Raw genomic sequence first — 24516 nt, 5'->3', positions numbered from 1 at the left:
CATTTGTAACTAAGACAGTGCACAAATATAACCAAATGGAGCCTTAAGGGTCCATTTGGTTATATTTGCACACTCTGAGTTAAATGAACACCAAGGATCTTGGTGTGTAATGTTATATATAACTATAGGCATGGTGTATAATGCTCCATGCAGCAGAGACAAAATGTTTACCTGGACTGTCAGAGAGGGAGAGGGCATTGAAGGGGTCCGGGACACTCAGCAACGCTGAACCTGCATCCAAACCCAGGATGTCTGCAGATCTTTCTTCTTCATATTTCAGCAAAGAGAGACACAATGGATGTGAGGAAGGACAACAGAAGCAAATAGAAGGACGGATAGTGGGAGATTGGGGAGGACATAAGCCAAGGTTTATGACAACACTACACTGTAAAATCTTTAGTTATTTAACTCTGAGAGTGCACAAATGGAACCAAATGGACCAGGTCCATTTAGTTCCATTCGTACACTCTTGGAGTTACAAATGGATAAAGTAACAGTGACGATTGTATTGTGTAGGAGCTTGTTAACAGACCAAGAGATACAGTAGCTAGAGTACAAACCACAGCATGGTAACTGGGCCTCTGGGTCTCTTGTTCCAGATGAAACAGTCAAAAAGAAATATCTACTTGACATGAGCTGACACATCCTTCATAGAAGAATGGAAGCCATGCAGAGCAAGGAAGAAGAAAGCAGAACACTGAACCCTAACCCTAACCCTGAACACTGAGAAAAAGAACACTGATAAATGTGAACTTTACCTGGGAACGCTTGGAGCCCTGGAATGAGGTCCTCAACGGAGCCTGTGCCCTTCTCTCCTGGTTTAGCTGCTATACAAGGAAGTAGTAATTTAGTAGTAGTAGTATACATCCTTCTGCCAATGTTGCAGGTATACAAAATATACACTGAAAGTGCTGGTCTTACTCTCTGACAACTTCGCAAAGTCCTTGTTGAGCAGTTCCTCTGCTGTAAGTTTCGAGAAATTGTCGTCCCCGAAGGGGTTCCAGCTGGGTTGGGCACTGGTGCCCTGAGGGGCTGAAGGGGCACCACCCTCACCTGGCTGGTAGACACTCTGCTGGGAGGAGCAGGGAGAACCGGATGGGGTGGTGCTGGCTGATCTGTGGACAACATAAACACATCCATAAGCAGCCTCCCCCCAAAAAAACATACAACGGATCAGCAGTGTCATCTATCTCAGTCAATGCTACATACGTATATATACAGAGATGCTGATGTATGCAAATAAGACTGAGTCAATAGCCTACAGAGTTATTTGTAGACTGAATGAAGTGATTCTTCCTGTGCCGAACCCACAGGGCCGTAAAAGGCTCATTTATTCTCCTTTGGGATTATCGGTCTCATGAATGGGCTGTTTATTGCCTTGAATGAACCACTGATCCCACAGATCGTCAAAGAGGAGTTAATTCCACACACTTGGACTTGTTGAGGCTAGCCTCCGCTGCAGCCGACTGGAGGAGCTGGGTTGACTTGCTAACCGGGACCCCAAACACAGCACTGTGGGTGACGTCGCTCAGGATGCGCCTGTGGCCACTCTTTGGGAGCATCTTTGGGGATGAGGGTGGTGTCAAGGAGCCCACTTTGTGCATGGCTGGGCCAGGAGTCTGCAGGTGGAGGTGAAATGACAGAGCAAAAGATGATGAGTGGGCTCTACAAAAAGGTACATCCACCACATCCCACAGAGAAAAAAGAAAAGATATCTGAAAACAGGAGCACAAAAGAAAAGATCGATTTTGATTCTAAATATGACAGCTTATTGATTTCCTCAGTAATCAGGGTAATGAACAGGGTAGAGAGAAGAGCAAAATACACAGGACATACTGTACAGAACTGGAAAAAGATGATGATTCAAGGGTTAAGTAAGTTAATCAAGAGACTACTGTTTTTTCATCATACAATATGTATCTCTACAGTAAAGTCAACCAAAAAAGCAATATGTATTTTGATTAGTTGATAGAAGCTGTCCAAAGGCAAGTATATGGTGTAATCTTCAAAGGATTTGAATTCACATCATTGCAACAATGACATCTTTATGACTCACAGACAGTAAATCCCAGCAAGGAGCATGACCCAAGTAAGTGATTATACTATACAAAATGACTCCAAGTGCAAGGGAAGATTGAATACATGAAATAGAATAGAAGACCCGGTTAGCAACCCTCATCCATCAAGCAGCAAACGGCAGCATGAGGCGTAAGGAAAGGTTACCATGGCCTCAGGATCGGCTGCATGGTAAACGGGCACAGACTCAGGGATGGGAGTCAGATGGGGAGCTGCAATTTCAGAGACTATGACCACTGCAGGGCATGCTGGCTGCTGGTCATGGTGATGCAGCTGCAGGGTAGCAACTGCAGGAACGGGATTAAAACTGAACTGTAGAGGCACTGACTCCTGAGAGGTTGTCTGCTGCTGCTGCTGCTGCTGCTGTAGCTGTTGATGGTGGTGATGGAGGTTCTGCACCAACTGATGATACACAGGAATACCACACAGCCAACAATGATGACGCAACTCGCCTCCAGTTTATAGTAGCTCTAATACACCTCCACTGCCTCCAGTATATAGAGCTGCTATATTTAGATATTATATTTATCATTTTTAATCCATGAATTTCTTGAACTATGCTGAACCTAGTAGAATGTGTGAGCAAAAAATATGTAGATTAGAATGAGTCCTGAAACAAAATGGGACATAAATAAGAAATGCAAAAGACAAATATCAAGGGGGAGAAAAACTGAGCAGGTCACTGTTAGGTCACAGATTAATGGCTGTTGTTATGGGTAGTTAAGCAAATAATTCAACTCAGGAGGAACATCACATTAATTAAATCAACTTTATGGTGCATATCAAATGCCTGAACAAGGCAGCTTAGTCTGTCCGAAACGTTGGCCATTTTTCTGTCTCTGTGTCCACAATATACTCGGCTATACTCTTTTATTATTTAGTGTTTAATCCGTTAGCTGGCACCTCACAAGGACCGGTGTGCTGTGAACCTTTGGTAACCGCATATCAAATGAGATCCACTGGGAAACAACCAGATACAATCCTATATTAAAATTTGCAGGAGGGAGGGGAGGGACAAGGGCTGAGAGATATACATCTCCATAAATGGGCATAAAAGTGACAAGGACTGACAGATACAGAGATCTCCATATACAGGCATATCAACATGCCCATATATGGGCATACTGATCACATCAGGGATCTCCATAAATGGGCATAAAAGGGACAAGGACTGACAGATACAGAGATCTCCATATATGGGCTTCTCAGTCAGATTGGCGGTGCGACATACAGGTGTGAGGGCCGCATAGCGGCCTGAACTCTAGTAAACGAAAAAAGCTCTGATGTTGTTTTAGGGCATTTGCGCGCGCGAGCGAGCGCGCACGCACACACACACACACACACACACACACACAGATGCTGAGGCGTGGTCTGTGGCTGCATGTCAGTGTGCACACGCACACGCACACAATTCTAAATAGCAATTAACGTTTTTATTCAACAAAACTGCTGGTACGCCTACCTGCTGGCTGCTCTGTTGTGGGCTGAAGAAAGATCCAGCCTGCTGCTGTTTCATAAACATCTGCTGATGCTGAGGTGTGGTCTGTGGCTGCATGTTAGCATTCTGAGCTGCCTGGGGTGTGGCCTGTGCAGGGGATGGAGCCTGTTGAGTAGGCTGTACAGCAGCCGACGGCGGGACACCGATTCCGACACCTGGAAGGAAGTGATGATTAAAAGGTTGCCTTGTTAGACAAAAACTAAAATCAGACAAAGAGAAGTAATTTAAAATTAACCTACCACTGTGAGCTGTGGCACAGTATTTGTCCTCTTTGAAGAGACAGTATCAGAAGAAAATGATAGGTGAAAATAAAAAGAGTGATAGGGAAAGGGCTTGATCAGACAAGATGCGTTTTAGCAGCAGGGGGCATCTTTTTGTAATTGTTATCAATGAGAATGAAGGTTTTCGATGGCTGCGTTTACATTGCAGGGTGCCATTTTTGTGTGCCTCAGGTTTTTGGAGGAGCACTCTGGATGCCCCAAATTTTTAAACATTCAACTCAAATGAAAAATGTGCTGCAAGCTGCTCTGCATTGTGGATTGCACAAAAAGGCAGGGGGGGGGGGCACCCTGCGTCTGCAGCCTGCAACACATCTGATCGGGCTAGCCACAGACAAGGGGTTGTCTCTACCCATTGTCTGACAGTGAATGTCAGAAGCCTTGATACTAGACAGCCTTTTAATAATGGGCAAACCGAACCACTGGGAATACAAGGCCTTGTTATGTCAGCTAAAGACCTGAACAGTTCAATACACTCAATACAGGATGTCAGCTCCTATGAGAATGTTGTCACCAGCATAAAGAGAAGAAGGGCATATTAGCAGAAGCTGCTGGCCCATCTCCCTGCATACAGGTTCATAACATCCCTTAATAACGCCTTGTGGGACTGTTTTCTTAATCCTGCTACCGTATTTCTGACCATTCCCGCCTGCACCCTCAATGGTTTCATTTCAGACCACCCGCAGTTAATTTCTGTCTGCCTCTCCCGCCCTCAACAAAAATGTGCCGTTTATTCCGCATAATACCGCAATGTTACAGTCTAGTACCCCATAATCCCGTAATGAATCCTGACCAAAAAACATTACAAGCAGAAACACAATATGAATGAATGAGAGACAGAGGGGGCTCTTAACACGAGCAGCAAACTGGACATGGACCAGCTTTATGAGTTTCTGTTCATTTGCGACGGGTGAGAGAGATCTCAGTGACAAGTGGACAGCACTTCTTAAGTACCCAATTACACCAAACATGAATACTTTGGTATCCTTTTTCTTAAACACCCCAGTCATCAACACGTTTTTTAAAACTGTTTTCATTGATGGACCAATCAAAGGAACCACCACAGCATTGTGTAGATTCTGTAATGAATTAAGGGATCAATAATTATACAGTACAGCCATACATAATGGACGCGCAATGACATCAAGCGTGTTGTGGGTGTAAACAAAACAGGTTATTATTGTGTTTATACGAGAAAGAGACAGAGATACGGCCATTACAGCACCACGGACAGAGCCAGCTTGGCTAGACTTACTGCTTGACAGTAGGTTAGTAAATAGATGCATTTGTACATACCTTTTGGGAACAATATTTTGATGACTCTGCATTTAGCTATAAGATTAATGTGTTTATAAGCTAAGGTAAAGCACGACCAGACATGGTTAAGGTGCACTATATCCGGTTCGTTGCGGGATGGTGTGGGTTTTTCAGCGACCCGCAGGTAGTTTTTTTCCCCGCACACTCCCGCCCACAGTTACAGTATTTAAAACTGCCCGCTCCCGCAAGATTTGCGTCAGCTCCTGCTGGATCCGTGGAATTCAAGCTAACAACGTGAAGCAATTGAGTAGCTATAATCCACAATATAGATGGATAAAATATAATTTTATTAATTCAAATAACCCCAGAGTGGAGCTTCAATTGTCCCAAATCCTGAAACACTGTGATAGTAACAAGTTGTGCATACCTATAGCCTGGGATCCTCCTGCAGCCACATTAGGCCTCTTGCGTGGAGTGAGGGTGGGCTGTATGGGCAGAATGCCTGATATAGGCTGGGGCTGGGCCTGCCCCGCCTTGGGGCGCTGCCGAGGTGCAATTGAGGTTTCCATGGTGGGAATGGGGTCTGTGAGCCTGATAGAGGGGAAGGATCAGAGGTTAAATCACACTCATGGATCACTATAGTATACTCTGAAATGCTCTGCGCTTTAGTCACCTGGCTTTGGTTTGACTCTTTTTGGCCACAGCTTCACTGGTTCTGATGGGCTCAGGGAGCTTTGCAGGAATGGCCGAAGTCTAAGACAGTGAAAAGAAATGAAGCATGAGGTTAGTTCATGCAGGCCACGGGAGTTATACTATAAACAGCTGTCAGCCTGCTGATTGAATCAGCGTTCTAAATCAGCCATGCATTTAAATATGGCTCCTTGATCTCTGCTACACCAATGCCGCTGCTGATAACACTTTGCCTCCAACACCGACCCCAATCCTCCACCTTTCTAATTCAGAGTCCTTTCCTTGCTCTACGGTTAAACTGAAATTCACAGCTTTGGGTCCAGTCTCGTATACCCATGGGGGAATTCTGCATTGTTCTCCCTTAGCTTAGCATGGTGCTTGGCTAATTCAGGGAGCATCGTAAGAGCAGAGCCATCAGTGCCAAGTATAACTGTATTCCAGTTGTTGCAGTAAATGATTAAATCTATGATGAGAGTAATTAAAATTCTTAAACAATCTGTGAGAAAGGTGATAGAAATCATCTGAACCTCACTGCATTGACTGATTTGCATATTCCACGAAGGATGCTTTGTGGATGAGGTTGGAAAGTGCTGACTCAGAGGACTGGGTGCTGACATTGCTTTGTCAATACATTACAAAAGGGGCCTAGCTAATGGAAGGCAGCCAACTGGCAAAAGCCTAAAAAGCTTGGCTACTATTCTATGCCATTTTGTTATGGACTAATGTTTTTGTTTTGTGGAGCAATGAGATGCATTTAAAGCCACTGTATGCACAATGCTGTACTAGGCTTCGCAGTGCAAAAACAGAGATTTAGTCCATCAGCAGCTGCTTAACACCAGATGATAGTGACTTACATGTACATTTTGGACTGGACACTCTCGCCTAGCCAGCTTAAAGGCAAAATAGGATACTTGGTAGATATCTGGTCTCGTGTCAGGGTCAGGTTCCAGCATGTATCCTGAGACAACAACAAAGGGTACTTTAGAGGTAGACAGACACTCAAAATATCTCATTTAATTAACTGTTAGACAGTACAAACTAGGCTCAGCCAATATGCAAAAATGTAATATTGTGATGTAGACCTACTAAAATATACATAATATGCTAATAATATCACTGAGATATTGTGATATTAAGGCAGTATCGTGAATATAATAAAATATTGGCCCAAGACTAGCACACACAGACACATACAGGCACACACACACACACACACACACACACACACACACACACACACACACACACACACACACACACACACACACACACACACACACACACACACACACACACACACACACACACACACACACACACAAGCTCCTTGAGCATTTTGTAGGTGTGAAGTTTACTTACTGATGAGGCAGTGCATGTCCTGGGAGTAGCGTGAGTTATCGGGGATGGTGAAGCTGCCATCACAGATGGCCACTTGGCTCTCCCCAAACGGTAGTGTGAAGTAGCACAGTTTATAAAGCAGGCATCCCATGGCCTGGGTAGACAAGAAAGAGGATATTATCAACACACATAACCTTGAATTGGACACCAGGAAGTGGGTATTTATTAACACAATTGTAGGAATATAATGCTGTGGGCACAGCGTAGCACCACTGTTGTAAGTAAGCCTTGCCGAGCCCTGAGGCCCATAGGGCAGGAGCCTATCTCCTGTTTCCTTAGCGTGAGGCAGCTTGATGTACAAGTACACCCCCTGGACATGACCCTAGTATGTCGCAGGGACTTACCCCAATCCGACCCTTGATGCTGAGTGCCAAGCAGGGAGGCACAGGGTCCCATTATTAGAGTCTTTGGTATGACCCGGCCGGGGATCGAACCCCGACCTCCCAGTCTCAGGGCGGACACTCTAGCCACAAGGCCACTGAGCTGGTCTACCACTGTTGTAGCAGTCATGAAAACACTCCATCTCACCCAAACGTCTGCCTTGGTAGTGATGACCTTCCCACCATAGAGGTTGACCATCTCAGGAGCACGATATGACAGAGTAGTGTACCTGAAAGACAGAAGAGACAAGGCGATGAATTGTAGTACTTTGTACTTTCAATCTAAGTGGGGGTGGGGGGGGGCAACCTACTTCTTGATTTCCTCCTCCACCACTGGTACTCCCTCTGTCTGGGGGTTCTGGAAGCGATTTGTGGCACTACCGAAGTCACAGAGTACGTAGTGTCCCCGGTCATGCAGCAGGATGTTTTCTACCTATACACAGAACAGATGAAATGACAAGTCAGGACAAGACTGGAACTTAATTCCAAATAATTAACATAGTGTGAAATCAGATATTACGACATGCTCTTTCAGCGTTCAGTATTGAGGACATGCCTTCAGGTCTCGATGTACGATTGGAGTCTTGCACTGGTGAAGGCGGGCCAATGCCTCACAAGTGTCACAGAAGATCTGCAGAACCTCGGCTTCGGTGAAGCCTGTCTGCAGCCGCTGGTTCATCTGGTTTACCACCTGTCCTCCTGCACAAAACACAAAGGACATCTTAGCATCCACAATGGTCAAATGACATTCACTCACGGACAAAAACCAACACAGAGTGCATCCAGTTGCAATTCATACAAGGCCAGATACTGTATGTTTAAATAATAAAACAAAAATATATACTGATTCACTTGTATTCAGCTACTCCCAAGTGCATACTATGATGTTTTATAGCAATCAGCTAATTACTTGCATGTTTTTGCTCTACTGTCAGCTGGATGGGCAGCAGAAAGCAGTGAACTTGAATTATAGCCACTATGTTTAAAATAACCATACTAGAAGGTCGGAAGTATGAAAAATAAAATGAGAAATATAACATTTCTGAGAGTGGCAAAAAATATTTTGGTATTTAAATGAGTAATTGAAACTTGACCGACAGGAAGGGATGGGGCAGTAAGAATTACCTCGGCAGAAGTCCATTAGGATAAAGACTTCCCACACATCGCCTGCTCCAACTGCAGTTATGCTGGAGTCCAGGAAACCAACTATGTTTTTGTGGCCCACCAAGTCTCTCTGTGTAAACAAACATGCAATTGGGTTAACATAACAGATAATGAGAATATATCTTTCAGGGATTTTTTCTTTTTTTATCCTGACAAATGCGGCTAACACACTGACTAAATACATCCATGTGTGCTCAGCTCATTTTGGCTCATTTGTCGGTACAGGACTGTTGGGTTCATGCCGAAAGGCCTGGAAGTAATAATGATAACCATCCTGTAATAGTCATGCCCCCCCCTCCCCCAGGGTGTGCCTCCAGGAAGCTGCTTAGCTTCCCTTACAGTAAGGCCTTCAGTTAGAAAGTCGACGGGTGAGGGAGTTCAGCTCGAAAAGTGTCTGCTCGACATTTTCAGTGGCATGTCGAGAGAAAATGACTCACTATCTGTCCTTGCGCTCCTTCACGCTTCCTGCGTTTTCTTAGTGGGGATTGGCAGAAGACCTGGGACACGCTACGTCTCAAGTCTTTTTACTAAGCGACTTGATGGATGAAATGGGTTTTCGGCAAGGAGAAGGCAGTAATACAGAGTCACCACCAATATATAAGTAATGATTGAGTAGGATAATTTTAGAATTGGTTTAGGCTATTTCAAGGAGGAAACTCTTGCTCAGTGTACGTTTAAGCTAAAATGCTTTAAACGTTTTAAAATCTGCAAAACAACAAAAAAAGACATTATGTCAAAAACCTGCACTCTGTATCAGCACGTACTAAAGAATCAACACTATCCACTCTTGGCGATTGGCTTACTGCTCTATAACTGTTGTCAGATGCATTGATTTATCTTACTCACCATAATCTGGATCTCCAGATTGCAGATCTGGAGATCATGTTCATTGTTGACATACATCCTCTTGAGTGCACATCGCACCCCTTGGTGTGTCCGCACCAGGAAAACAATGGCAAAGCCACCTGTAAAATTATAAGAGGGATGAGGGAAGATGCAAAGAGAGAGAATGGGGGGAAATGAGGGAGAGAGGGCCAGCGAGACGGTGAGACATACAGTGACGGAGTGTCAAATATCTGAAATATGGACAACAGAGCATAAATCTATAAAAAGACAGTGACATGATGCTCTCTTCTCAATATCCATGAGCAAAAACCTCCCCAGGAGGTTGACTCAGAGACCACTCCTGAAACAGTCTTGGGATCGGCCTGGCAGCTACTGTACAAGCCCAATACACCCGCTGCAGAATGGCTTTTAGCAGGCCAAGCCTATTCCAATCTGTGCATTACCTCATCAGGGCAGAACACAGCCATTGGCAAAACAAACACACAATGGAAACAAGTCTGCAGGACTTTTTTTGTATTATCCTTTTAGCCTAAGGGCAGGTACACACTGCAAGACATTAGGTCCGATATTGCTGTCGCCGACATTTTTTGGCGCTCGCCGACAAAACCTCCCGACCTGACGCAGATCGGTCTTTGATCGGCGAGATAATGCTCTGGGTGTGTGAAAGGCTCTGCGACCCGATGTGGCCGCGATTCTCCGCTCTGCGACGGCTTTCCGACCGTTTTCAGATATCTAAATTGTTAGATATTCATCTCTGTCTGGGACAAGACAACAGACAATATCATACACTATGAACGGGGCTGCGAGCACCTTGCCTGGAGATGCACGCTACAGCCAATGAGAGCACATTACAGCCACAGTGGCTATGGGGAGCGTCGCTGGACCTGACCACAACAAACAGTCCCTACCGCAATATTACCGTCCAGTCCTGTAATAAGTTAACATTATAAAACAAAATGATAAAGTGAGCGAGCCTGGTGGGCTGCTTATTTTAGAGGAATTGTACAGAGAGAGAGAGAGAGAGAGAGAGAGAGAGAGAGAGAGAGAGAGAGAGAGAGAGAGAGAGAGAGACAGAGAGAGACAGAGCGAGAGCGAGAGCTCTCTCTCTCTCTGTGTGTGTGTGTGTGTGTGTGTGTGTCGTTGTCTGTGTTGCCAGATTTTGCGAGAGAAATAAGCAACCAGGTTTGTGAAAACAAGCCCAACAAGAGCGACTATGAGCACTTTAAGCCTATATACAAATACATTGGATACTTGAAAATAGACGATCGACAAGCTCACGTTGTAGATAGGCTATTTTTAAAGAAGACATTTGGGGGGGGGGGGGATATTTACAAAATCCACACAGATCTTGAATGGGGGTCTATGGCACAACATGTTTTCAGAAGGGGGAGGTCTGCGCTCTGTGGAAAATTAATTATTATTATTAATTTGGGGGTCCTTGCCATGAAAATGTTTGCGAACAACTGGTTCAAACAACATTAGAAAACAAGGCCAAAAAAACAACTACACTTTCAAGCAACTTTACAGAAAAACAATCCCAAAGTCGCTTATAATAAGCAGACATGGCACTGACCGCTTCTGCGCTCTTGACGAGCGAGCGAGCGAGAGAGAGAGCGAGAGAGGGGGGAGAGAGAGAGGGCCCGGGGGAGAGGGAGAGGGAGAGAGGCATATCACGGGATACGTCGATTAAAATGAATTGGAATAAACACAAATGTATGTATTGGGTCTGACTCTGGAGATAGCATCCTAGTGAACTATCCTACAGTGTGTCAGCCCTTGTCGGGGATCAATCGTGTTGTGAAGACCACAACGATATTATGACAGCCGATTTCAAGAAATAAACTCCTGCAGTGTGTTATGCTTAACGATCAGATGACCCCCCGACCACTTTAAGGTCTTGCAGTGTGTACCTGCCCTAAATGTCTGACTCTACCTCGTGCTGTTTACATTTCTGACAAATAAAGTTTTCAATCAAAAACAGGCGTACTGTGCACTCACATTCACACAAACTGCCGTCTGATGGGAATGGTGTTAAGGGCAAGGCAGCAGAAGAATGCTACAGTGCAATATGTATTGAGTGCAGTGTTGGCTGGTGCACTGTTGAGAGCAGCTCAGGGCAGCATTGTGTGAGTCAGCAGTAGCGCTGTGCAGGAAGGTTGTTAGTGTGCTGGAGGATAGGAGACAGAAAGTGTGACTGAATGCATCATCCCTTCTGCGTACTCACATGGTGTTGTTGACACACCAAAAGATGCAAGTTTCCATGATCCATTCCATATACAATTATGGGAGATGTAATGTATAACAAAAAAATGGTGCTCTTCTTAGCGCACACTGGCCCCCACACAACAGTGCTTATTCATTGATCACTTGGTTGGACAGCACTGTGACTCGATCTCTCAAGTTTGGATAGCCTTAATGTCTGACTGTACCACAAGCTGTTTACATTTCTGACTAATAAAGTATTCAATCAATGGCTTTATAAGAATGCCGATGTCTTGGGATCCCTGAACACTAAATTATCTTTCCTCTACTTCAGTAAAAGCACTGCCGTCTTCACTGACGTCTAGACATGTCACCCTTCCATTAGCATGCATCCGGGCTGGGTGACTGGGTTATCATTCAACAACAGTCAATGCATTCATTATTCACACATTGATATTGATAGCAAAAGGGACTGAGACAATATATCTTAACAATACATCTTGTTGATGATCATGTGCAAATCCAGTTGGGAAGCCCAGCCAAAGAAAGCTTGGTTGGAAGTAGTACTGTGTTTTTGTTGGTCTTCTTTACAGGTCTCCATTTTTTTTTAATTAATCAGATGACTGCAGGTGATTCAGAATGCTCCCTGTTTGTCAAAGAATGTATTTGTGTCTTGTCACAAAAAATACAAAAGAAAAAAACTTTAAAAAGAAAAAAGTTTGTTGATAAAGTATTGAATGGTTTAGGGCCAAAATAATGTTCTGATCTTGATCTACATCATGAACCTTCAGGTCTGCTTTCTGTCCCCAGAATCAGAATTAAACGTGGAGAAGCAGCGTTCTGTTTTAATGCACCAAATCTGGAACAAACTTCTGTTATTCATATCAAAGCTATCATCTATTAACTATTGTTATATTATATCAGAGTCAGAACTCTTTTTTTTAATATTTGTTTTTTATTAAGGTGATATACATTACAGCTTTCCATTGTAGGAGTGTAAAATGTAGCATTTCTTATGATACACCTTAGGGTTTTTTCTTTTTTTTATACATACATGACACGACATATGGTGAGAGAAAGAAAGCTGTGGGTGGGAGCATGGGGGTACACATTCTACACATTGCACAATTACACATTGCACAATTTAGTAGAGAATTTAACGTACTGGCAGAAAAAAATATATATATTCAGAACCACCGTATACACTCCCACCATAGTGTTGGAAGTAAGAGCAGATAAGGCACCAAACATGGAACAGGACAGAAAACATACATAGAATAAAATGGACTTAATAAATGAAAATCAAGAAAAGCAACAAAAAAGTAAGTTAAAAAATACAACTGAAATAGAAACAAAACCCTGGGATGGGGGCGGCGGCGGCGGGGGGGGGAGCGACTACGAACGCTCTATGTTAGTTGTTTGCAGAGTCAGAACTCTTGTGAGGGTTGCGAGGGGTTAGACCAGAAGAAATTAGGTGAAATCTGAAGAGGTGGGATTTCTGCCTGTAGTAAGGCAATACTTTACACATTTTCAAAACAATGTAAATATTAGCCCATTTAGACCTGAGGCCGATTTTAAAAACGGCTTCTAAATCCTGACCTAATTTTTCTGAAACCGAAAAGGGGTTCCAGCTTGAAAGGTTTAGTTACGTAATGGGGTTCCAGGTCTAAATGGGTTAGGAGAGCAAGGGGAGAGCAATTAAACACAACCTAGAGCCAACACAACCTTAGGCGAATGCTACGTGCAGCTTGGTTCTCTCAAAACTGTATTCTGTAATAGCAGCACCATGAAGAGAGAACCAAAGATAAAGACAATTTGTACCATGATTTAGTCCAGTCACATACACCCTGCAATTCTACTCTCTCAAACACTCATACTGCTCCTGTTCAAAGGAGTGTGGCCCTGTCCTCTCCAAGGCTAGTGCTTATGCTCATGTATTGGGCTGACTCATCCAGCTGGCATCACTAAGCCAAGGACAGTGGTGTTTAAGGTTTGGTTAAGACTGCCTTGAGCTACAATATACCTGGCTTGTGCAATGAAATAAATGAATGGAGCACAAAGGGGCCATGGTAGTAGGCAGGATGTTACACTAAATAACAACTTGAAATATAGCTGCAAGCAGCAATTAGCGGTTTCGAGAATAATGGCAGACTGGCAGACTGTGACAAGAGTGGCAGACTGGCAGACTGGCAGACTTTGACAGACTGGCAGACTGGCAGACTTTGACAGAGTGGCAGACTGGCAGACTGGCAGACTGTGACAGAGTGGCAGACTGGCAGACTGGCAGACTGTGACAGACTGTGGCAGACTGGCAGACTGGCAGACAGACAGACTGGCAGACAGACAGACAGACAGTGACAGAGTGGCAGACTGGCAGACTGTGACAGACTGGCAGACTGGCAGACTGTGACAGAGTGGCAGACAGACAAACAGACAGACTGTGACAGAGTGGCAGACTGGCAGACAGACAGACAGTGACAGAGTGGCAGACTGGCAGACTGGCAGACAGACAGACTGTGGCAGACTGGCAGACTGGCAGACAGACAGACAGACAGTGACAGAGTGGCAGACTGGCAGACAGACAGACAGACTGTGACAGAGTGGCAGACTGGCAGACAGACAGACAGACAGACAGACAGTGACAGAGTGGCAGACTGGCAGACAGACAGACAGTGACAGAGTGGCAGACAGGCAGACAGACAGACTGTGACAGAGTGACAGAGTGACAGAGTGGCAGACTGGCAGACAGACAGTGACAGAGTGGCAGACTGGCAGACAGACAGACAGTGACAGAGTGGCAGACAGGCAGACAGACAGACTGTGACAGAGAGAGAGAGAGAGAGAGAGAGAGAGAGAGAGAGAGAGAGAGAGAGAGAGAGAGAGAGAGAGAGAGAGAGAGAGAGAGAGAGCGCAAAGTGCACATGTCTGAATTAACAGGGTCATGTTTTGTATAATGCAATTTAAATGTAAACTGTGACGAGTGGGGTTTGAACCGTGGACCTTTGGCACATGAGACTAACACTGTATTGATCAAGCTATTCAATCCACAGCCTTGGTCAGTGAGAAGGGAGAATCTAACAAAACAAAACAAAAGAGGGAATGAAGTACATCATACATTGAAAACGACTACTCTCAATAAGCGTTTCATTTAACAATTGCATGTTCATTCATTGATACAGTCATGTTGTGTGCAATGCAATTGAGTTGAGGTCTGCATGAGGTGAGATTTGAACCGGCGACCCTCTGGTATCAAGACAGATGATTAAGCCATTGGGCCAACAGACCCGAACTGATGAAAAGGGAGTTCACACACATGACACACTTTCACGCAAATTGCTCAGAAATAGTGGATTTAAATGTTTTTCAAACTGCTCAAAATTGCAGACAATCTAAGGGCGGAGTTTACTGGTTAACAATTGCACATGCATTCATTGATACAGTCATGTTGTGTGCAATGCAATTATAATGAATTCTACATGACGTAGGATTCGAACCAGGAACCCTGTGGTTTCAAGGCAGATGATTAAGCCATTGGGCCAACAGACCTGTACTAGTGAAAAGGGAGTTCACACACATGACACACTTTCACGCAAATTGCTCAGAAATCCTTGGTTTAAATGTTTTTCAAACTGCCCAATATATTTCGGAATGGAAACTAGTGGAAAATAGTCGATCTACAAGCTCACAACGCGTTGCTATCTAAAAAGGTGTGAGATTGTAGATCGGCTATTTTCACAAGAAAGTATGTCATACATAAAAAACAATTACTCTCAAAAGCATTTCGTGTTATTGTCTAAACATTGCACATGTCTGAATTAACAGGGTCATGTTTTGTACAATGCAATTTAAATGTGAACTGTAATAAGTGGGATTCGAACCAGGGACCTTCGGCACATGAGACTCACACTCTACCGGTGGAGCTATCCAATACACAGCCTTAGACAGTGAAAAGGGAGAATCCAACAAAACAAAACAAAAGCGCGAATGAAGTACGTCATACATTGAAAAGAACTACTTTCAAGTATGCATTTCTCGTCATCTTTAACAATTGCACATGTATTCATTGATATAGTCATGTTGTGTGCAATGCAATTATAATTAAGTCTACCTGAGGTGGGATTCGAACCGGCTACCCTATGGTTTCAAGGCAGATGATTAAGCGATCAAGCTATTGAACCAACACACCTGAACCTGTGAAAAAGGGCCTCAAACATGTATTTGACACAGTTTCATGCAAATTGCTCAGAAATCCTGGATTTAAATGTTTTTCAAACTGCTCAAAATTGCAGACAATCTAAGGGCAGAGCTTACTGGTCAAAGTGATACATGTGTTCCTCATGAGTCAAGGCACATGTGTAAGCAGGTTTAACGGCTGTCGGCCAAACGAGGCATGACTTTTGCCTGTTTAAAGTTTGCATTTTCAAAAAATTGCTATAGCGCCCCCCTTTGACCAATTGGAGTAAGATTGGTTTCAGTGATACTTGGAAGGACCCTCTACAATATTGCAAAGTGTCAAACAAATGTGAGTCTGCATGTATGTGTTAGGGGCAGATGAAAAATTAAAATAAAGCTGCAATTTTCATTGGCTTATAAAAGCTTAACGTTTTCACTTATGGAAAATCCGCTTGGTTACGTCTGTCGGCATTGGTCCAAAGTTCATGTGTATACAGTTTCGTACAGATTGCTCATAAATCCCAGGAGGAGTAGGATTTTTACTGCTTTTTACTGCTTTTCATAGAATTCGAAATGGTGGGAGATCTAAAGGTCAGAGGTCAAAAGTCAAACAGCGAAAGTTGTTAGGCATGAGGAGACGCATGTGTGTATCGAAGTTTCATGGCTGTAGGTCGAACAGGGCATGAGCTGTACCTGTTCAAAGTTGGCATGTTCAATTGAGTGCTACAGCGCCACCCTTTGGCCAATGGTTGTGAGTTTCGGGTTTTCGCCGTTTGGCATAGCCCTCTACCATATTGCCGAATTTCATAAGAAGTGACCAGGCGGTTAGGCCAGAACTGGCAAAAACGGCGGAAGAATAATAATAATAATAATAATAATAATAATAATAGTGAAAGTGTAGAGATGTAATAGGGTTCGAAGCCTTACAGGCTCTCGAAACCTAATAAGACTTGCCTTAATGGAAAGTGTAGAGCTACAGTACTGCAAAAACATTCATTTGTTAGCACTATAATGTATGTAAATGTATGTACGGCAAATGTATTGGTAATATCTTTGGAATTAGGCCTAGGTCTTGTCTTTTAGCTAAATAAGCGTGATGGTTCAGAGACCCCTCCAGATCTTCATGACAAGCTGATGAGTTGTCCCAGACAATATTAAAACAATCTTGCTCAGGTCTATGGATTAAACACTTTAATAAAGTACTTCATTGATCTTGGATGAGAGTATCCAGGGGTGTAGTGGGACAGGGAAGGCACCCACTCACCTGCACATATGAATTACATGCCCACAAGACTGCGTTCAAAATCAAATTACTTCGAACAATGACTTTTGGGCATGACATTTAGTCGGAATCACGAGCTCAGCCACCTAATAATTTACAAATTAAGCACTGAACAGCACCTACCTGCTTTGCATAATATTAGACGACTACGTTCTCACACACTGTCTAACAAAAGTTGCAGAGTGGCAACAGCAAAAATTAACATATGAATATGCATATCAATGGTCCAGTGTGTGAGCATGATTATTTTGAGGGGTCACAGCCTGAAAAAGTAGACAGATACAGAGATCTCCATATATCGGCACGATGACTCAGACATATCGGTTGGATTGGCATAACGTAGGTGTGCGGGCCGCGTAGCGACCCGAACTCTAGTGGTGGAAATAGACGATCTACAAGCTCACAACGCATCGCACCGTGACACGTTGAGGTTGAAGCTGGATGGATGGAATGGAACTTAAATGCAGATGAAGATGGATGGATGGATGTAATGGAACTTAATTGATTATTTGCCCTGATTCGCGCAATTGCAAACTCCATACCCTCCCAGTGAGATCACTTGACTTTAGCATGTAGTGGAGCATTTATTCGTCCATCCAACACTGTCTTTTAATATACATTGTAGAAAATGTAAAGATGGTCAATATATAATAGTATGTTTTCCTATCAGTCAAACATTATTTGACTGTGAAGTTCACAAGGATGTACTAAAAATGCAGAGTGTAATTACTTACAGAAGGGCAATGTGATTGGTAAGTTCTGTTATCTCCACCAGGCCGGAACGGCAGGGGCGGATTGTTTTTTCACCCCCAACTGTGTGTTTGTGTCTGCAGCTAATCTTGTAAACTACTACACCTATCAGCTTCATATTCCTTGTGCACACTGCCAGCAGGCCAAGGAAGTTAATCCCCGAGTATTTGTTCCAATCCGTCGACGTCAACCATGTTATTTTTGTCACTTCATTATCTCACACCTAGTCTCACGTTACCAGACTGTTGCCTCCCACAATTTACAAATGTTTCCGGTCATACAGTCTGGGACTCGGAAGCTCTGATCATGATTAGAATATAAACCGGATGTGGAGCCTCCTCTCCATTTCCGTTTTGTCTTTACAGTCGCGCAAATTTATCCTAATATAAATACAAATCATCTAAGTATACATAGCTTGCTGCTTAGCAGAAATGGAAATTAAAAAGTAAAGTGTAAAGATATTTTTAAATATATTTTCGTGAACGGAAGTGCCAGTTTCCTCAATCGGATTTCGGGAGTTGTAGTTCCAGACTCTATATAGCATTCGGAGATTGTGGAATAGTTGTCTGGCTACTCACACCCAATGTCAGTCACTCCAGGCTATAGGATACATGTTCACAAAGCAATAGAGTGAAACTAGCCAATTAGGCAGCTTGTCTGTCCAAGGTATGGGATCTACTACTAGCAGAGGGCATGCGATGCCTAATCCAACACCACTGTTTTACAATTTGTCACAGAAACACAGAGAGAAACTGAGAGAAGGCGACACCTACGCCAAAGACAGAGCCACATATACCGCGGCACCTATCAACAAGTTTCTTAGGGCGTTGTGGGCATCACTTCCTGTCGATTTGATCAGGTATCAGGGATCAAATCGACAGGAAGTGATGCCCACAACGCCCTAGGAAACGTGTGGATACTCTGCTTGCGCCACAAACCGAGTGTCAGACACAGAGAGAAAGAGAGGGGAAGAGAGATGCAGTTTTACATTCGTGCACCAGACTGTAAATATTATTATTGGGGACGTGCCTCCTAAACATTATTAAATACAATAATATAATTTATGCCATACATTTCTGCTACAACAAACTGTTTATTTTGACTGTAATGCTTTGAGCTTTGTTACTCAAACAATGACCGCTAAGACATTCTGGCAGCTTTATGCTCCAATATTACAACAGTGACACCTAATAATCTAAAAACACTAACATAATGTATACACGTACAGTATGCCTACTAGGGATGTGCAAAGAAACTAATTTAACTGACGGTTAAATGATGATTTTGTAACCATTTAGCATTTAGACATCTACATTTTTAATTAAGCAGATCTACAAGCTCACATCATTAACCATGGTTAACTTTGCTGGATGGACATGTACTCCAGCAAATATTCAGATTGAATCGACTATCCACAACATACTGCTTGTGTTTACGTTGGGGAAGGAACTATTTTAATTACTATTGTAATTTTTATTACAATGCTGAATACTGCATGGATGCTGCATGGAACACAGGAAAATAAATGACCTTGATCACTTCAGCAAGTGAAGAAAGAAAGTGTCTTTTTGCAGAATAAAAGTGTGTTTTGCAATTATGATTATAAATAATAGTTTAAATGACTAGTATTTAGTAAACGTTTAGTAGAATGAGTGGTCTTGTGTGTCAGAGATGACATGAAGCTGACACAGTCAACTCCCTAATGTCTCATGCCATCTAATCTGACACGCCTGTAAGAAATTACGGTAGAAGGATTACACCTTCTTAAGCAGCATCCAGCAGTGGCCTACGCTCCCACTGGCTGGACAGAACATCTGAACAACAGTAAGTGGAGCTACAAATAGCCATTGCCACTTGACGCAATAGCCTGCCAGGATAATACCACTCGAGCTCAGCTAATACATACTGACTCAGGTAAATGCATATGAGAATAGTACACCTTCAGAGGTTGTTATGAGAAGATCGGTGAATGGTACAACATTGGCATCTTGTCATCAGTGCGATTGGAAATATGTAACAGCCATGCAGGCCTTAGCTGACTCAAAATATCCACATGGCTACTAGTACTACACTGTTTACAAGCATGGACACTACAAAACTACATCATGCTGCAGCTGCACTGACATCAGGAAATGCCCCCATCTCAACGACTACTATTAACAAGTCATGGGTTATCCTGTTTTAGCTTTAGGTCATAAGTAGAAAAGTCCATGTTGTTGTTTTGTTTTTACAGGTGAGACTACTTGACAAGTGAGCTGTTTTTCCCCAGCATAAAACAGTAAACTTGTATTATTTGTCTTGTGTGGTCACAAGACAAATCAAGTTGAGAAAGTCTTTCTGCAGGAACTGGGCAGATATCCTCCCTTTACAATGCCACCCACACAGCTCCAGGGATGGATAGTGTTACCAGCAGTAATTGTACACGGTGAGAAGAAACCCTATCTTGTTGATAGTGAAGAAAGAAAGTCACGTCACTGAAAATCCTCTGAGACATCAAGTGGCAAGAACAAATCACAAATGTGTAAGCAACACCCACCTGTCTAATTGAATGATAATAATTACTTCAACAAGATGAAAATAGATTCCAAAGCATATAGTAAAGTTAGGCCGATGCCAGCTTTGTGGGTCCAATGCTATTTTGATTTTGGAGAGGCCTAGACCAACGATTACCGATGTTTTGAACAATACTTTGACACAAAGTGAAGTCTACAATTTCTAAAATAAACAACTTTTTGATAGATAAAAAAATAAACAAACTGAACTGCCCCTAAAATTGCCAATCTACAAAAGGTAGATCTAACATTTTTGAAGCTTTTTAAAAACCTTTGAAATTTTTCACCTGTAATGAAATTACCAAAATAGGGACACCAGGTTGAAAGTGGTATTATATATAAAAAATAAAAAAATAAAAAAAAACGGGACACATTGGCTGCATAACTGCCGATACCCATGTTGTTAACAAGTCAAATGATGGCCGATATATCACCCAGACTATTAATTACAAGATGAAATATATTCCAAAGCATGAAGCCTACATAACATTGATACTATTATCTACACTTCTACAGGACTATGACCCTCAGGCTCTCACACTGTACACATGTACACATGAAACATATAGCCTTATGGGCAGACACAGTTCACAGAGATCACGAACAACATACAGCAGTTGCTGAGAACTAACACCATTTCCAAATACTATAGTAGTGTATATATAACATAGTAGATAGCAATGACAGTTGCACACAGACTAGACTACAACCAAAACCATCTGAGCAAACAGGACTGGAATGAGTCAGCATCACAAGCACTGCCAGCGCAGGAAAATATGATCCACAGAATAACATTCCAACTACAATTTTAAGTGAAATGTGCACATTTAGGGAAATAATCTGGTGCTACATTATAACCAAAATCTTGCTAACAAGCCCTAGGCCTAACTCATGTAAACTACAAATATATACACATGTGTATCGTGTGTATATACACAATACACACGTGTGTATCGTGTGTGCATTTTCACACATGTAGGTAAATGTATAGTAAAAGTCTAGTTCAATGATATATATGATATAACTAGAACTAGTCTTTAATTACTTGAGTTTGTAATATGCGTGTACCTCTTCAGACATCTCAAAATTGGTACTTTCAATACAGCAGGCCCAACTGAACTAATGGTAGGGGGGGAATAGGCTATAAACCAGCTGACCATCTCAGCTGATAAATTAAATACAAATGAACAACTTTCTCCACTCAGGGTGTCTGTATACAAGGCAGGAAGTGAGAGTACAGTAGATGGAGACTCCATTCATATAAGTAGAAGCATGGTGTGGCTCAACAGATGGTGCCCATCTATAGTACTGATGAATTAATCACTCTGCCCATCCATTATTTAGTAACCACTGTTCTTAGCTCACTGACGGAGCAGGACAGACACGCTTTGTGATGAAAGATTACGTGGGTAATCTCTTGTATTAAAACACCAAGGAACACATGAAATGTTGGAACACATGAAATGTTGAAGTACAATGTCAAACAACTATGAGTCAAATCAAAGGTAATGACAGTCAGTGTCTCAGTAAGATATGACATCTGTCTTTCTTGGGAATGCACCCCTTTTTCACTTGAGCATTGTTATTTTTGCTCTGGAAGAAGGCATCAAAGTATTTCAAAATATAGTAGATTCAAAATATATGATTGGAAACTTTTGATTGAAACAGGGTCGGTGCTCTTGGTGTCTGTTAGACACATGGAAATGTCACATAAGACTGTTAAAGTGAAGAGGCCCTCGATATGATATGAAAAGTTTCATTTTTGTCAGAAGGTGATCTTTTTTATTTATTTTTAATTACCAATTACTTTCCCCATTCAACAAATCACAGATAATGACACAAATGGACACTCTCATTCCCTTTATCAGTCTTTTCCAGATTAATGACTCAGCATGGTTTGAGATCCAATACAGCCAAGCTGGCAATGAACTCATACATGTCCCTCCCTGCCTTGGAGCTGTGCTGTGAAATAATGTAATCAGAAACAGCAACAAACTCAATAGTACAGTAAATGCGCTTTGGTTTTTAAATATAGGGCTATTTAGGAACAAGCTAGACTTGCAGTAAAATATGTTGGTTACTGTATGTCCATAAAGAGGTTTGACTTGCATACCAGGGACACAGAGACAACTGGTCAACAGCTGAGTGAAATGGTCCATAGACCACAGCAGCTCCAAGAAACGACAACAGTAATATAGACTTGACCATGTCAAAATAGCCACTTTCTTTTTCATTTCCACAATAAAGTAAAACCATCATGTTTTTGATGTTGCATCCATTTAAGAAGGGCCAAGTCTCAGTGTTGTGGTTATCTTTGTTGCCATGTCGTATAGTTTTGGATATTTGCCCATGATGCATCGAGATGGAACTTGGCTTTTAGCCCTGTTACAGAATTGGTCGCATAATCTGCTCTTTCTCTTCGGGGGGTATAACTGTATAATCTAGTCTCTCCCAAAGATCCCCAGATGTCCTGTACTGTAACTGTAGCACGGCTAGCAATGGCTGTATGTATGGGAACCTACTAGCCTTGGACGATCATAGATGTATTTGATCGATTTTGACATTTGCATATCTATGATACGAAAGTAAAAGTCTGACTCGATAAAAATACATCTATGATAGTCTTGACTCTTGATCCAAGGCTAGGGAACCTAAAACCTATATAATGTACATACACGTAAACAAATAGCTATAATTCACCTTCAGCAATGATCTCCTCGATGGTGACCTGATACCGTCCAATGGTGAAGAGCCGTCCGATGAAGCTGCCTTGGCTGCTCGAGGAGCTGCAGCCTCCTCCTCCTCCACTGGCTCCACAACCAGGCCCAGAGCTCAGCTCCCGACGCGAATCAAAGAACTTCTTCATTCTCGCCCCCAGTCAATGTTCAGTACAGTACCCCTTGTAAACAACGATCAAACCCCTGGATGATAGCCACAGCTCGTTGCTGTTGCTACTGTGAGCAGCAGGGAGGCTATGCTAACGCTGGGAATAATTGAATGAAAACAGCTTAGCTTTCCAGCTAAATGCTAGCTGGATCTCAAGATATTCCGAGCAACTTTGTGGCTTAAACGTCGCCTAACCTTTAACTCATGATGTGTCCTTAAAGAAGGACAGTTAAGCTAGTCTAAGTCAAGCAAAAATGCACAGTTGATAAGATGAATAAGATAATAATGTCCATGCGGAAGGAAGGAAGTGGCCGCCGACTCAAACGACAGGAGAAGCAGCTAGTTAGCCAGTGTGAGACACAGGAGAAGCTAGTTAGCCTCTGGCTAAGCTAACTAGCTACGTGCGATGACAGCTGTCAGTTGATGTTACACTGACAGACAGGCAGTTCCTTAGGGTTACATGCAGCTTGTTACTCTCATCTCCTCATGGTTTCCTCCGCACGGAATGCTAATTATTCCACGTTTGTAAGGTACAGCACAATATTTGTAAATCTCCTGTACGTCCCCCTGCAAGCTGCAGCTAAGGCTGGACAGCTAATGTTACAACTTGTAATATGAATTATGCTGCTTTCCTCCTGGCCTCTAGTCTTGCGCTGTTCAAGACGCTGCCTTGTCCTGTGTGATTTTGCTTGATCTCATTGGTCAAAGGAAGAGCCAATATCCCATAGCCCGGACGGAAATTCGCTTTGTGATTGGATTTGGTTGTCAGGCAACTGCTGCAACTTGTTTGTCAGACATTCAAGGAAAAAGATAATACACAATAATAATAATAAATATAGCTGCAAGCAGCGATAATACGGGGCCAGTGAGAGAGAGACAGACAGACATGGAAACTGGAGAGAGAGAGAGAGAGAGAGAGAGAGAGAGAGAGAGAGAGAGATGGAAACTGGAGAGAGAGAGAGAGAGAGAGAGAGAGAGAGAGAGAGCCATGGAAACGGAATAGATTGAAGAGAGACATGGAAACGGAATAGATTGATGAGAGAGAGAGAGATGGAAACAGAATGGATAGATTGGACATCTCAAC

At 42.8% G+C, this 24516-nt stretch overlaps 1 protein-coding gene across 1 annotated transcript in view; it reads right to left on the bottom strand.

Moving 5' to 3' along the window:
• Nucleotides 1-24066, bottom strand: part of LOC311043337 (AP2-associated protein kinase 1-like) — a 38854-nt gene extending 14788 nt beyond the window's left edge. Inside the window, exons 1-16 of the mRNA XM_084054537.1 lie at nt 23247-24066; nt 9588-9706; nt 8703-8811; nt 8134-8276; nt 7889-8010; nt 7726-7807; nt 7159-7291; nt 6654-6757; nt 5783-5862; nt 5537-5700; nt 3539-3729; nt 2224-2478; nt 1432-1619; nt 922-1115; nt 759-827; nt 172-267 (exon numbers count right to left, since the gene is read on the bottom strand). Of these exons, the coding sequence (XP_083910663.1) occupies nt 172-267; nt 759-827; nt 922-1115; nt 1432-1619; nt 2224-2478; nt 3539-3729; nt 5537-5700; nt 5783-5862; nt 6654-6757; nt 7159-7291; nt 7726-7807; nt 7889-8010; nt 8134-8276; nt 8703-8811; nt 9588-9706; nt 23247-23412 (2215 nt within the window). The 5' untranslated portion in view covers nt 23413-24066. The remainder of the gene's footprint in view (nt 1-171; nt 268-758; nt 828-921; nt 1116-1431; nt 1620-2223; nt 2479-3538; nt 3730-5536; nt 5701-5782; nt 5863-6653; nt 6758-7158; nt 7292-7725; nt 7808-7888; nt 8011-8133; nt 8277-8702; nt 8812-9587; nt 9707-23246) is intronic.
• Between the last annotated feature and the right edge of the window lie 450 nt (nt 24067-24516).

Source organism: Gymnoscopelus microlampas (assembly GCF_963454915.1).
Source record: "Gymnoscopelus microlampas genome assembly, chromosome: 4".
Taxonomy (NCBI): Eukaryota; Metazoa; Chordata; class Actinopteri; order Myctophiformes; family Myctophidae; genus Gymnoscopelus; species Gymnoscopelus microlampas.
This window is presented reverse-complemented; position numbering and strand designations above follow the sequence as displayed.